Here is a 14372-nt window from a genome sequence, read left to right as displayed (position 1 = left end):
TTTCAAGGAGTTTTGAAACCCACTGAAGATCTACATTGGTAGAAATGGGCAGAGTATGCAAATGTGGAAGCAGATGGGAAACAGGGACCCCCTGTAGCAAAGTTAAGTTAAATAACACTCCCTCCAGAGAATGGGACATCATGCTGATTTAAAAGGAATGAGGCTGCCCTAGATACACTGATGTGAAATGTTCTCCAGGATGTTCTGCTACATAGAACAAAAGCAAGGTACAGAAGAGAGGGTATGTAATATGCTGCCATTTGTGTAGGAAACTCAAATGCGTGCTCTCTCTCACACACCAGCATAAAACACCTCTGAAAAGGGAAATCAAAGAATTGGTGGCAGTATTAATTTCCAGGAGGGGAACTAGTGGGCCATGAGGGTGTATGAGAGATTTACCTTTTTACTCACCACCCTTGTGTGTCTTTTGAATTTTTTACCATATGCTCATGTTACCCAATCAAAACTCAATTTAAAAATAAAGAAATGTAAAGACACTATATATAGTTAGTGGAGATTTTTTTAAAAAATCACTGGCAGGGCGCCTGGGTGGCTCAGTGGGTTAAGCCACTGCCTTCAGCTCAGGTCATGATCTCAGGATCCAGTCCCGCATCGGGCTCTCTGCTCAGCAGGGAGTCTTCTTCCTCCTCTCTCTCTCTCTGCCTGCCTCTCTGCCTACATGTGATCTCTTTCTGTCAAATAAATATATAAAATCTTAAAAAAAAAAAAACCACTGGCAGAGGAACTCAATAAAAATAAGAAATTTGGATTTCACAAAAGTAAGCTTGGAAGTCTCCAAGGTTTTTAAGTTGTATTCAATCCATTTATTCTACATCACCATACCAAGTTTAGAAATCTGGGGTTTTTTTGTTTTTTGGTTTTTTTTAGAATCCCATCCTCCTAGCAACCTAATATTGAACAATTATAAGATCTTTTTTCTTTTACAAAGAAAAGGTGGGGCTGACCAGTAGTTTTGCCCAAGTTCTTGGGTACCTATAAAGTTTATTATATTCCTTTTATTGCAATGCTTAATAATATATGTTGGGTTTTTTCATTTTTAAAATTCTCGGTAGAAGTAGTTTTTAAAATTTATGTATACAAAGGAATATGCCAGACAAACGTGAAGATGTGTGAGCTGTTCATTTATGTATTCAGGGGGAAATGTATTCGGGGCGGGGGGAGAATAACAATGCTGAAAAAATAACAAAATAGTATTGAAGTGAAAAAAAATTTTTTGTGTATAATTTCTGCCTTCACAAAGTATTACAAAGTAAGCTCTTACATTAGAGGAAGGTTATTTTATAGTTCCTACAATACCTTGAAAGCTATCATCTAGCTTTTGTGAAAAGCCAAATGCTGTTTGTTCTCAGAAATAAGAGTTCAAAACCTTAAATCATTGGTTAAGAGGAGCAGGAAGTTGGTGTCTTCCAGTTGTGAGATTTTATAGATAAACCAGATTGCTTCAGGTTGGAGTGAATGCTGGTTGTAAATTACACACACAGCAATGCTGACCTTAGTGATGAAATCAGTTGAATTAGGTTTTCAAGGGTGCTGTCTGAAAAATCCTACTTACCTCAGTTTTTCTCTGCCGATTATTAGTAAATAAGCAGTTTTCAGTGTTATTTGGAATGTCAAGGCCCCCCTTTACTCCTCTTTACGTGACCCCTCTTCCCACAGATTCCTTTCCATTATTTTAAGTACTGTGAAAAGGACGACAGTAACACATTCTTTACATAGGTTTATAATGTGGATATTTTACTAAGTTACCCCTAGAATTCTAGATTCGAAATGGAATGAAATAAATCTTTGAGCAAAGCCAACACTCACCTTTATTATTTCTGCTAAAAGGACTTCAAAACATGGCAGTGATGAATGAAGGTGATCTTTTACCAGTTTCAAAGTGTAAAATTGTGTGTGTGTGTGTGTGTGTGTGTGTGTGTGTGTGGCTTCAAAGATGAGGAAGGCTTCAAAGATGAGGAAGTGCAGAGTAGATCATCAGGTCATCAAGTGGTGGACTTCCCCACTCTCTGGGCTCTGATGGATCTAGATCTATCATGCACTTACTGGTCCACATAGAAACAAACAACCAGCTTGCATATGTTTTCATGTGTCCAAATACACGTGTTCTGATCTTTCCCACCTTTGGGGAAAGGTTTTCTGAAGAGGCTAGGATTCATCTGGAACAACAAAGAAAGATCAGAAGTTATGCCCCACCCCATCCTTTCCCTGGCCCTTATCCTCCTTTTAAAGACAATGTCATCAAGTGAATGCACAATGCTATCTAGGGATGGCTTGATGAATTATTTTATTTTATTATTTTTTAAGATTTTATTTATCTATTTGATAGAGAGAGAGAGCAAGACACAGCAAGAGAGGGAACACAAACAGAGGGAGGGGAGAAGCAGACTTCCTGCCAAGCAGGGAGCCAGATGTGGGGCTCCAACCCAGGACCCTGGGTTCATGACCTCAGCCGAAGGCAGACACTTAACAACTGAGCCACCAAGGTGCCCCTGATGCATTGTATTTTAATAAGGAGGGACTATAGGCAGTTTTATAAGTAATTCTCAGTCTGCAGGTAATGTTTGCATTGATGAAAAGGCTCAAATATCCCTTTTCAACTTGGTTTGTCTTTTCAATTTTATTTAAAGGTATGACATTGGCATTTGCGGGAACATATTTATTGGTGAACTTTGCTCCAGATAGAAATCAGTCTATCTCTGCAAGAACAGTCCAGTATTACTTTGTTGGCTGGCAGTTCCTGATCTATGTGGTAAGAATCTTAAACATTTTACTATCCCAGAAGTTATATTATCTAGGCCACTGGTAATGCAGACGTTAGCAAATGAATCAAGTCTTGTCTTCTCAGCATTAATAATCTCATTAAATTGTAAATATATTTGACCAAGACCAAAGTATTTGAAACACTAAATCAACAATAGAACACCCCCAGTTTCCTGAGTATCCTATTCCTGGGGGTGACTTGTCACTGAAACAATTTCTACAATATTTAATCCAGCAAATTCCAGAGCAGCATGTTTTAGGACAACTCAAAGTAAAAAACAAACCCAAAAAACTTTCTTCCTAGGTCAAAGGGAAATGCCTGGACACACATTTAACTACACTGGCTTTTATTCGAGATAGAGATTTTCTTCCAAAAAAGTATTCATTGAGACCAATGCAACAGGTTGTCTGGGGAGAAGTAGACAGCAGTAGGATAATACTGGGAGATGTGTAAAAGAAAGAATGGAATGAGCTCATGTAGAAATTTGAAGGCACTAATTGGGGTATTTTATTTGACTCAGTGATTGTATTCAGTGGGTACAGTGAGAATGTGCTGGAGGTAGTTGGTTTAGGGTGAAGAATCAGTATGTTCCAGGAAGGGCAGGTGGTGAGAAGAAAACTGGGGTAGACAACCTGACCATTTAACCAAGAACCATATTAGTAAAATAACTGTGAATTCAACAAAAAGAATCAAAGCACAGAGAATCACACATCTTTAGGATTAGAAGAGACTTCAAAAAGATATCTGTCTAGGGGCGCCTGGGTGGCTCAGTGGGTTAAGCCGCTGCCTTCGGCTCAGGTCATGATCTCAGGGTCTGGGATCGAGTTCCGCATCGGGCTCTCTGCTCAGCAGGGAGTCTGCTTCCCCCTCTCTCCCTCTCTCTGGCTGCCTCTCCGTCTACTTGTGATTTCTCTCTGTCAAATTAATAAATGATTAAAAAAAAAAATCTTAAAAAAAAAAAAAGATATCTGTCTAGTCCTCTGCCACTATAACAGGAAACTCATATGATCCTACTTCATACACCTATTGTTCTAGGTGTGACATTGGGATTTGTAGGGACATGTATTTTTGGTAAAGTTCACTCTAACTGTAACCCAGAATACTACAGTGGAGACTATGTAGTACTACATTATTATCTGACAGTCTTTAGTCTGTGTGACAGGAATTCTATGTATCTTGCCATCTCTGATATAGAATTCTGATCACTGGAACACAAATCCTTACAGGTATTTTCTCTTTCTAGCCTCCCACTATGCTCCTTTCTTATTCAACAAAGATACTTAGGTTTCTCTGCTTTAAAAAAAAAAAAAAATCATTTAAAAATCTGCATCTTTACACACTCTGTCATAAACTGTCCTGTTTCCCCTCATTCCACTCTCCCCTCTACTTTCCCAGCTCCTAGTCACTCTTCACTCATTTTAATCTGGTAGATTACCCCCCACACCCACAAATTGCCAAGTGGAATTGCTTTTTTGGTACTGCTTCTTCTTGAACCTTGTGCAACATTTACTCATGACCCAACATCTCCTTGAGGCCCTCTCTTTCCTAGCTTTCTGTTTGTTTTCCCTATTTCTCCTCTTCCTCTCTAACCATCCATCCCATACTCTGGGTGGGCACCTCCTTCTCTTGTGCCAGTCACTCTTAATCTATTCATGCTACGTTCTCTTCCAGGGTTTGCTTGGGTGATCCCATTGCCAACCCCATAATCCTTTAGGAGGACCTCTAAATCCAGACCTACACCTCTTTCCCAGTCCTCCTCTGAGTTGCAGATCTTTGTTCTCATCTGTCCACTTATGACTCATCCTGCCTGGATGTCTCATAGGTTCCTCAAATGTATCATCTCAAAAATTGAACTCAATGTCTTCTCCCCTGGACTCTCTTCTTTTTTGTACTAGAAGACTTCCCTTCCTCCTGCTCTCCATCAACCTTTAGGATTAGACTTTCCAGCTCAGATTAGCCTTCCCTGGGCCTATCACACTTTGTGCCTCCCCTCTGCCCCATTGTAATCCTCCTGCTTATCCACAAGATCTAACCTTTGAACAGATTTCATCAATCAAATCCAAGGCTCTAGAAGCACTTATCAAGTGTTTCATAGTAGCCTAGACTTGAAGTCCTATTGACGTGTTATTATTCTTTGCCTACAAGGCAAAACAAATTCTTAATCCAGTAAGAAAAGGGTCACATACTCTGTGACCAGAAAATGAATAGCCTGAGTCGAATCCTTTGGAGATTAAAGTTGCATCAAGACTTAATTTCCTGAATAAACAGCATTGTTTGATGATGACATATATTGTTTTAATAACAGAGGAAACATTAAAAAGAACAAACCAACTTTTTATTAAACCTTAAATTTCCATTAAAAAAAAAAACCCTCTGGCATTACTTGCATTTTTTGCAACTTTCCAAAGTCAACTCTTAAACTCATTTATTCATTTATTCACTAATTCATTCAACTGATTAGACACCCAGGGTCTAGAGAAGAATTCCTGTAATAGGGATTTTAGAGTCCTGGGAGAGGCCTGTATTCCTATTAAATAATGAAAGTATATTTGAAAATAAATGTCACCCCCAAAATGTAACTAATGTCAGATATTTATAAGATAGCATAAAATAAATCTGTAATGAAATCACATTTGATTTAATTTTTTTAAAGATTTTATTTATCTATTTGAGAGAGAGAGAAAGATCACAAGTAGGCAGAGAGGCAGGCAGAGAGAGAGGGGAAAGTAGGCTTTCCCTGCTGAGCAGAGAGCCCGATGCTGAGCAGAGAGCCCGATGCTGAGCAGAGAGCCCGATGCGGGGCCTGATCCCAGGACCCTGAGATCGTGACCTGAGCCGAAGGCAGAGGTTAACGCACTGAGCCACCCTGGTGCCCCAATGAAGTCACATTTGAATAACACTATTGGCAGTAGATTCTAAAGGGAATTATCTGCGTTATCTTAATTTGGAATTTTAATCCATTATATTTTGCATCTCTTAAGACTCTAGAAGTTATGAATTATATGCTAAGATCTTGAGCTGGAGTTGGATTTGAATCTGTTAAGCATTGAAGTAATTAATATTTAATCCTTGGAGGGGGCAGTCTCTGTGCTGTTTCTCCCAACCATGACTGCAAAGATCATAATTATGGCCATTAAGACCCTTCTTTGAAGTGTCATTCATCCAGCTGTTCTTGGATTACACCAAGGATAAATGCAGTACCTGAAGTGCTTTTCAGGACAGATCAAATAACTAATACCATGAGTAAAAATATTTTAAAGTCTGGATAAGTTTTCCATTTCTCGAAAGGGGACCATTAAATCATAACCCAGCAGGCCAATAGCATCTCCTTGATTCGTGGGCTTACCTGTCCCAGGCGGATGTCCAGGTTACCTTTCAGGCATGCACGAGCTGGAGGCCTCAGAAACAAGAGCCCAGGAGCCTATCCTCTGAGCTGGTTCTTTTTCTGGAAGGAAGAGGATTTGAGAAGCCTGGTGTCAACGGGCTGGTGAAGAATGATGCATCTTCTGCTCACCCACTAACTGGCCTTTCCCGGCCTGTATTCATAGATGGGCAGCCCCAACCGCTGCTTTGTCAAAAACCAAAAACAAGTTCATGTTGGAGCTTCAACTTGCTAGGGAAGCGGCTGCATAACATGGCCCTGACTGAGAGATTCACCTCTGTTAAGATGTTCAAAGCCAGAGGTCCTTTAGGAAGGGAACAGACTTGCCGACCACGGCGTCCTTTCCTCGAAGGACCTTAACCTTTGGTTGAGTGACACCCATCTTTGCGGGATGCAGAACCGGAGTGAGGAAATTCGGCCCTGACCCTCATTTACTTCGTGTTCTTTTGCAGGCTTGGTTGTGGCCCTTTTGCCCACCCAGACTTTCCAGCAGAGCATTCGGGTGGAAACTTGGGTCATGAACATAAGATCCTTCACAAAAGAATCTCCATGGTGCTCACTTTCCCTCCATCGGACAAAAAACTAAATCCGCAGAAGCAGCGGCGAAACGTTATTGCTTGGAGTAATTCTAGACTGTAGCTGATTATTATTAAGTCAGCCTTTCCAGCAGAGTTGCTTCAGAACCCACCACCAAGTGTCAAAAACCTGAAGGGAAAAAGAGCTGTTTTCCGCAGACATCACTCTGTATCTCATGAGGTTCATTTGCTTTGCCGTCAGGATACATGCACGTGAATGGTAGCTGTAGCCCCTGCTCACGGAGCAGGCCGAGCTCTGTGCAGAGCTCTGACTCCCTTCTGTCCTTTTCCTCTGCAGCAGATCAGGAAACTGAGGCAGGTAATTTGCCCGAGGTCCCATAAGAACTAAGTGGCAGAACCAGAATTCAAAACCAGGGAGCTCACCTCCAGGGTGCATGTTCTAGTCCATTTCAGTACAGACCCCTCTATGCAGAATTAGTAAAAGCTGACCACTGAGAATCACATCTTTGTCCTCACTTGATCCTAAGGAGAGCCTTGGCAGAGGTCTTTTTTTTTCCCGCCCAAGGAAGTCATCTCAAAGTCTTGACTTTCAAGAAAGGACTTGGTGAGAGAAGATGAGGTAAACATGGGCTCAGATTTTTGTACTGCAAGTGGGGCACCCAGCGGTGAGATTTTGTGTCTCTCTTTTGTCACATCATCTCATTGGCCAGTGCTCTTTTCACTGCCGAAAACAAGGAGGTGAATTGCCTTTAAATCTAATGAGATTAGAGAATCCATGCAGAAAAGCCGGAGTCAACTCAGAAAATTCATCCCGAAGATTCTATTCCCCTGGAAAGATGTCAGATACCAAAACCTCAATTAGTTTCCTCTTACCTCCGTAACAAATTGTCACAAGCTTCGTATCTTAAAACAATACAGATTTATCGTCTTATTTTTGAAGGTCAGAAGTCCAGCGTGGGTCTCACTGGACTAAAATCAAGGTATTGGCAGGGTCATATTCCTTGCTAGTGCCTCTGGAAGAGAATCCGTTTCCTTGCCTTTCGCAGCGGCTTGAGACCACTAATATTCCTTGCCTCTATTCTTTCTCACGTTAACTCTCTCTCTGACCAGGCCTGGGAAGGTTCTCTGTTTGTTAGGACTCATACAATTACTTCAATCTCACTCAAGGTTCCCCACCTCAAGGTCCGTAGCCTTACTCACATCTCCAAAGCCCCTTGGCCACATAGAGTAACGCACACACATGTTACAGAGATTAGAACGTGGGCGTCTTTGGGAGGCCATTATTCTGTGTACCAGACCTACGTCACTTAACGCTTCTGAGCCTTGGTTTCCTCTTCTGCCAAACAGGGATAATAGTGTCCGCCTCCTGGAGTTGTGAGGATTCAACAAATTAATGCAAGTTTAGCGAGTGGTGAGCCTGCTGTCAGTGCTGCTGTTATCTCTGACCTCTGAGGTAGTGATCAGCAAAGCAGCCTCCTCCTGGGTCACAGCAGCCTGTGGAAATCACAGCTGTTTTAATATTGGTATTTTCAGAGAGGGGGAAATAATGTTGCACGCAGGGAAAAAAACTAGCATGAATTCGTGCCGCTTGAATATTTTCTTCCTGGGAGCTCCATGACCTCTTGCAACAAGACAGAACATAGGGCAGCTACAGTCATTATGAGTCATAGAAGCTCATGTTTTATTTATCTGGAGCCACAGAGATGGAATTTGGAAAAATGTCATATGTGATATTTGAACTGATAACCACCCTCATTTTACCCCACCTCCTCCCGAAAGTAATCATCCTCTTGCTAATAGATTTAACTAACACACTCTGTGCATTAGGGCAGGAAGAGCCTCCTTCTCTCCAGCAATGAATACAGGGTCCCTAACACTGCTGTGAGTCGTTTGTGATCATATCACGTGAGAAATGGAAGCCTGGGGTTGAAGCGGGGGATGAAGCCGACAGGGATATTTCTGTTAACAGTTGGTGATCTGTACAGGCATTGAGACATCCAACGTTTTGATGGCAGCTTTGGGGAAGGCAAAGTGATAGGAGTTTAATAGCTTTTGCAGCATGATCTGATTAAATTAAAGGCCTGGCAAATAAATCCTATAAGAAAAAGTTTAAGTAATTAGTTTAATTAACCAGGAAAAGACTGAGGGATGACTTAATCTCCCATATGAGATGAAAGGTTTTTAAATGAGGAAGATATGGTCCTGCTGCTTTCCATGCCCACAGAGGATTAAAGGGGTGGGGGGGACAAGCAAACCTTGAACTGAAACAGTAGAGATTTATGTTGAATTAGAGAGGGCTCCATAAGTAAAATGCAGACCTAAATGTAGTGAAGTCCCTAACTCTAGTACTTTAAAAAAAAATATATATATATATATATATATAGCCATGGTGTTTTTACTTGTCTGACATCAGAAAAGTAAACATTTGTATTTATGATTTCAGTCCAGGGATCCTGCCTTCTTGAAAAAAAAAAAATGCTTAGCTTTAGGTTATCTTAAGGGCTTCAAAAAAGAAAAACGTTAAAACCAAAATAAAATTGAGAACTCAAAACTACATTAGCGTTTTCTTAAGGGTAGGAAAATTTTAGACATTCAGTCAATTAATATTTATTGAACACTCAGTTTATTAGACATTAGGTCTGTTTTTCAGCAAGTTGCTCATAATAAATATGAAGTATAATTTATTCATTAATTCCATAAATATGTATTGGGTGACCAACAGTGTCCCAGCACTGAAGACCATGGTGAAGAGGACAGATGAGGTCCCCATTCTCACAGAACTGGTGTGCCAGTCTGAGAGACCGAAAATAAACACATAAATGGATGAACAGGATATAGTCCAGATGATGATAAAATGCTCTACGGTAGATGAGGGGTGGCTCTGTTAAATCAGAGTAGTCAGAGAAGACATCTTGGAAGAGATGACCTTTAAGCTGAAATTAGAGTGATTGGAAGGAGCCATTGTAGGGAGATCGGGGAAGGAGTATTCCAAGCAACTCCAGTAGCTAGTACAGGGGCCCCAAAGGCAGGTACCATCTGAGCTCTGCAGAGAACTGGGGTGGGGGTGTGGGGGGGAGAGGCCCTCTGTGACTGGATCATGTGGGCCATCCCGGATTTTATTCTTAATGGGATAGGAAACCATAGGAGGTCTGAGCAAAGGAATGACTGGATTTAACATGTATTTCTACTACGTGTATCATCCTGGATAGACCTCATAAACAGTGCACCGTGAAAAGCCAAGAAGTGAAAACAAGTATGATTTTGCACGTATGAAGTCTGAACATATGCAAAAATAAACAGGGTGCTATTCAAGAACACATAAAAGGTAGTAAACTATAAAGAAAGTGACTAGTAAACACAAAAATTCTTTGGAGTGGTTGCTGGAGGGATCCTAGAAGGAGTAGAGTACAACTGGGGAGGGGTGTGCAGGAGACTTCGAAGGCTGTGGTAGGTTCTTTCTCTCTGGCTGGGTGCAGGGCATGTGACTACTTGACACGCTATGTAAATACCTTATGTGTGTATCATATATGTTCTCTACGAATGACATATGTCATTATTCAAAATCTGCTTTGAAATTATTCCTCTGGCTGCTTAATGGCTGGATGGTAGAGGCAAGAGTAGAATCAGAGACAAGTTGGAAACTCTTACAGTGGTGAGAAGGTGACAGGGAGTTGGGGAAGGGAAGGAGTTACTGGCTGGTGCAACGAGGTATGTATTGATGCCATTCTTTGGTGGAGGTGAAGGCCCCAGGAGGGACAGGTAGGGAAGGAAGGCACTCAGGAGTTTAGCATTGCCCATATTTGTGTGATATGGCTATGAAACACGCATGGGGAGATGCCTAGAAGATAGTTGGATAAAAGAGACTGGAGTGGCCCATCTCAGGGTCACTGGCATATCGAAGAGGGGAGAGCTCTGGGTCTGGATGGCTGAGGCTCTTTATGTTGTTCTTACATGTTTATGATTGTCCTCAGGAATGCCAGGCATCGTCAGATCTCACAAAATCAGAAAGAGAAGTGTGGCATTCTGAAGACTTCGTATAAAATAATTTACAGCTTACTCTTTTTCATCTTTTTTTTTCATTTCTAGATTTTAGAAATATTAATTTTCTGCACTCTGCTGTATTTCCATAAGAGAAAGGGAATGAAGCACATGGTGATTCTGCTAACCCTGGTGGCACTTCTAGGTAAGGACGTGCGCTGGTTCCTAATCCTCTAATCGAGCCTCGCAGAATCAGGAAAGAGACTCAAGCATTCTATTCCTTTCTCATCGTTTCTACTTTTGAACTCTGATCTGTTAAAAAGAAACCCAGTCTCAATTATGCAAGTTCTATTTTGAGTGTCACGTGGCTAGAATTGGTATGTTTAATTCTTTTAAAAACCTATGGAAGGATCTTTACTTCTTGGTAATTTTATTTGCTCTCTAACAATTTGAGGATTGTTTTTCTTAGTATATAATTGAAAATTATTAGAAGAGGAACATATGAACCATCCCAACTGAAATTTTTGTATCAGGAATTATTTATCTAGACCTATCTTGTTTATAGGTTTAAAAAAAAAACTTTAATAAAATATGGCTAATAAGAAATGTAAATGTAAGCAGTATGATTTTATTAACTACAACATTTCTTTCATTCATTGTTGATCTGCCCATCTCCTTTTCTTTCCAGAGGCACCTTCTAAAATTTGAAAACGGTTGCTTCTATAAGCCCACCATGTATTTTTTTTTTTTTTTTTTTTTTTTTTTATTTATTTGACAGAGAGAGATCACAGGTAGGAAGAGAGGCAGGCAGAGAGAGAGAGGAGGAAGCAGGCTCCCTGCTGAGCAGAGAGCCCGATGTGGGACTCGATCCCAGGACCCTGAGATCATGACCTGAGCCGAAGGCAGCGGCTTAACCCACTGAGCCACCCAGGCGCCCCAGCCCACCATGTATTTTTAAATCTACATCCTTTCCTCCTCTCTCTCTCTCTCTCTCTCTCACACACACACACACACACACAATATAAATCAACACTAGGAGTTTTCACTAATCATTGGAAAATTACCTTTTAAAAAATTATTTATAATTCTTCCTTTGCCTCTTTTTTGCAGAGAAGACGATCCATGCGTCATGTGTTGTTTGCTATGACTCTGTGATTATGCTTATACCGCTGGGACAGGTAGCATCCCTCATGTTAAGGAAGGGCTGGAGCTTTCTTTTTTCTTTTTTTTTCTTCTTCTTTTTTTTTTTTTTTTTTTTTTTTTTTTTTTTTTTTTTCCCCATTTCATGAACTAGTTCCCTCCTTTGAATCGGAAGATTTGTATTTCTGATAGTTCCTTGTACAAACAAATTTATACTATGTTTAAGTATGCTGTTGATCAAATGAAAAGAAAAAGAACTCTATATTTGTTTCTTTCCAAAGTACCAGATAGGGAGAACAAAAGCAAACAAGAGACAAAATGTACATTATATAGGAAAATACTTAAAAAATCAAGGAGATTTTATTTATTTTTTTAAGGAAATTTTAAATAGGAAAGTAAGATAACCATATTAAGATCTGACACATCAGTTATGATCGTAGATGCAAATGGGGTACATTTACCTAATAATAAAGAAAGATTGCCAAATTGGATTGTAGAAAAATTCCCAGATTGATTTTGATAAAGATTCTGAAATTGGATTCAGCCAGTGTTGTCTGGTTCAGATCTGTGAGAGATGTAGAAATAGTGCCCTTCCTACCTGCCCCTTGCTGGTTGTTAAATACGTTGGCTTCATACAGAACAATCATCTAAAAAAGTAACTCAGTTTGAAAGTAAAAGAAAGCAGAAGGCCATACTATGACGATCTAAGTTAAAAGCAAGGTGGGAGCATTAAATGCAACAGAGGCTCCTAGAGGCCCCACATTAGTATTTAGCTACTCAGCAGGGTGGGCCCGGGGCTTGGGAGGGGGAGACGCCAACACCAGGAGGCCTCAGGAGACTAGAACAGCAGCTCTTTTGAAAACTACATTCCCAGAAATAGGACAGGAGTAGGAGACTTCTCTTAGCTCATGGAAGGTAGGTAGACAGAAAGGTATGTAAAAATAGAGGAATGAGTCCTTAATTTTGATCTAATGTTGAACTCTAAATAAATCCTGAAAGCAGACCATACACCTGCTTCAAATGCCTGTGTGACTTTTACAGAAGTTAATCGTATAATTGGCCACAAAGAAATCCTTGATGAATTCCAGGAAGCTGAAATAGTACAGACCACATTCTCAGATCACAGTGAAAGAAAAACAAAATAATAACAAAAATAGAAATGAGTAAAACCGTAACATCTGGAAATGTTAACACTACTCTTAAACTGCAGCTGGGCCCAAGCAGAAACCAAGATTTCATTGCAGCATGTATTTTTAAAATTATTATGAAAACACTTACTATTAAACCTATAGTTTATGATGAAAGCTGTATGCAGAAGGAAATTCATTACTACCATGTAAGTCAAGCATTCCACTCAAAAAGTTAGGGAAGAAAAACACTGAAATAAAGCTGAGGCAAGCAGAAAGAAGCAATTAATAAATGTAAAAATTAATGAAATAGCGACTAGAAAAGCAATGAATTGATAAATAAACCCAAGAATCTATTCTTAAAAGACATTAAAATAGATCCTCCATAAGACCAAAAAAAGAAAAAAATCTCAAATACCCAAAATTAGAAATAAAATTGAAAACAGATATGAAAACTTGTTAATTTTTAAAGGAAAATAACTATGGAGCAAATAGAAGCTACATCCTGAAAATAATAGGACTATGTACTTTACTTTCAACCTAGATGGTAATGCATTTAAATCTTTTTTTTTTTTTTTAAGATTTTATTTATTTATTTGTCAGAGAGATAGAGAGAGTATAGGCAGGCAAAGTGGCAGGCAGAGGCAGTGGGAGAAGCAGACTCCCCGATGTGGGACTTGATTCCAGGACGCTGGGATCATGACCTGAGCCGAAGGTAGCCGCTTAACCGACTGAGCCACCCAGGCACCCCAGGCCTTTAAATCTTTAGGAAACAGATTATTCTGATGTCACACTATTTGAGAACCTAAGAAGAAAGTTTGCACCTGTGTTTTTTTTTTTTTTTTTTTTTTTTGTATAATCAGTATAAATACTGACCCCAAACAGCACACATAAAGAATACCGTGGACTAATTTCCCTACTGAATATTAATGTTAAAGTCTCTAATAAAAAATTAGCAGGTAGAATCCAGAAAGGAAAATCATTCTTCACTTAACACCAAGTGGTCTTAATGAAACTAGTTCTTTTTCTTTGTAACACTTACAGTAATTTGTACTTGCATAGTCTACTCATATGCTTATATTCTAGTTATCTCCCCCACCAGATTAGTTCTATGAGGATACAGTCATGTGTTACGCTGTATATAATTACCTAGAACTGAGGACAGTGAGTACAAAGTAAACATTTTGAGTTAACTAAATTAATTATGGGAATGAAAGGATGGTTCCTTAAGAGATCCATTAACATAGTTCATCATGTAAATGACTCAGAAGGGAAATATCATGTAAATAGATGCTGAAAAGACATGCTGAAGTTTAATATCCATTCCTAATAAAGAATTCAAAATGCAGGGGCGCCTGGGTGGCTCAGTGGGGTAAAGCCTCTGCCTTCGGCTCAGGTCATGATCTCAGCGTCCTGGGATCGAGCCC

At 39.9% G+C, this 14372-nt stretch overlaps 1 protein-coding gene across 2 annotated transcripts in view; it reads left to right on the top strand.

Moving 5' to 3' along the window:
- The window catches only part of NIPAL2 (NIPA like domain containing 2), a 74663-nt gene that overhangs the window by 43751 nt on the left and 16540 nt on the right, over positions 1–14372 (top strand). For both annotated transcript variants that reach the window (XM_032316221.1, XM_032316222.1), the window contains exons 5-6: positions 2649–2770; positions 10787–10883. In XM_032316221.1, the coding sequence (XP_032172112.1) occupies positions 2649–2770; positions 10787–10883 (219 nt within the window). The remainder of the gene's footprint in view (positions 1–2648; positions 2771–10786; positions 10884–14372) is intronic.

Source organism: Mustela erminea, chromosome 16, assembly GCF_009829155.1.
Source record: "Mustela erminea isolate mMusErm1 chromosome 16, mMusErm1.Pri, whole genome shotgun sequence".
In the NCBI taxonomy this organism is placed as follows: domain Eukaryota; kingdom Metazoa; phylum Chordata; class Mammalia; order Carnivora; family Mustelidae; genus Mustela; species Mustela erminea.
The sequence above is the reverse complement of the archived record's forward strand: the minus strand, read 5'-3'. Positions and strand labels throughout refer to the sequence as shown.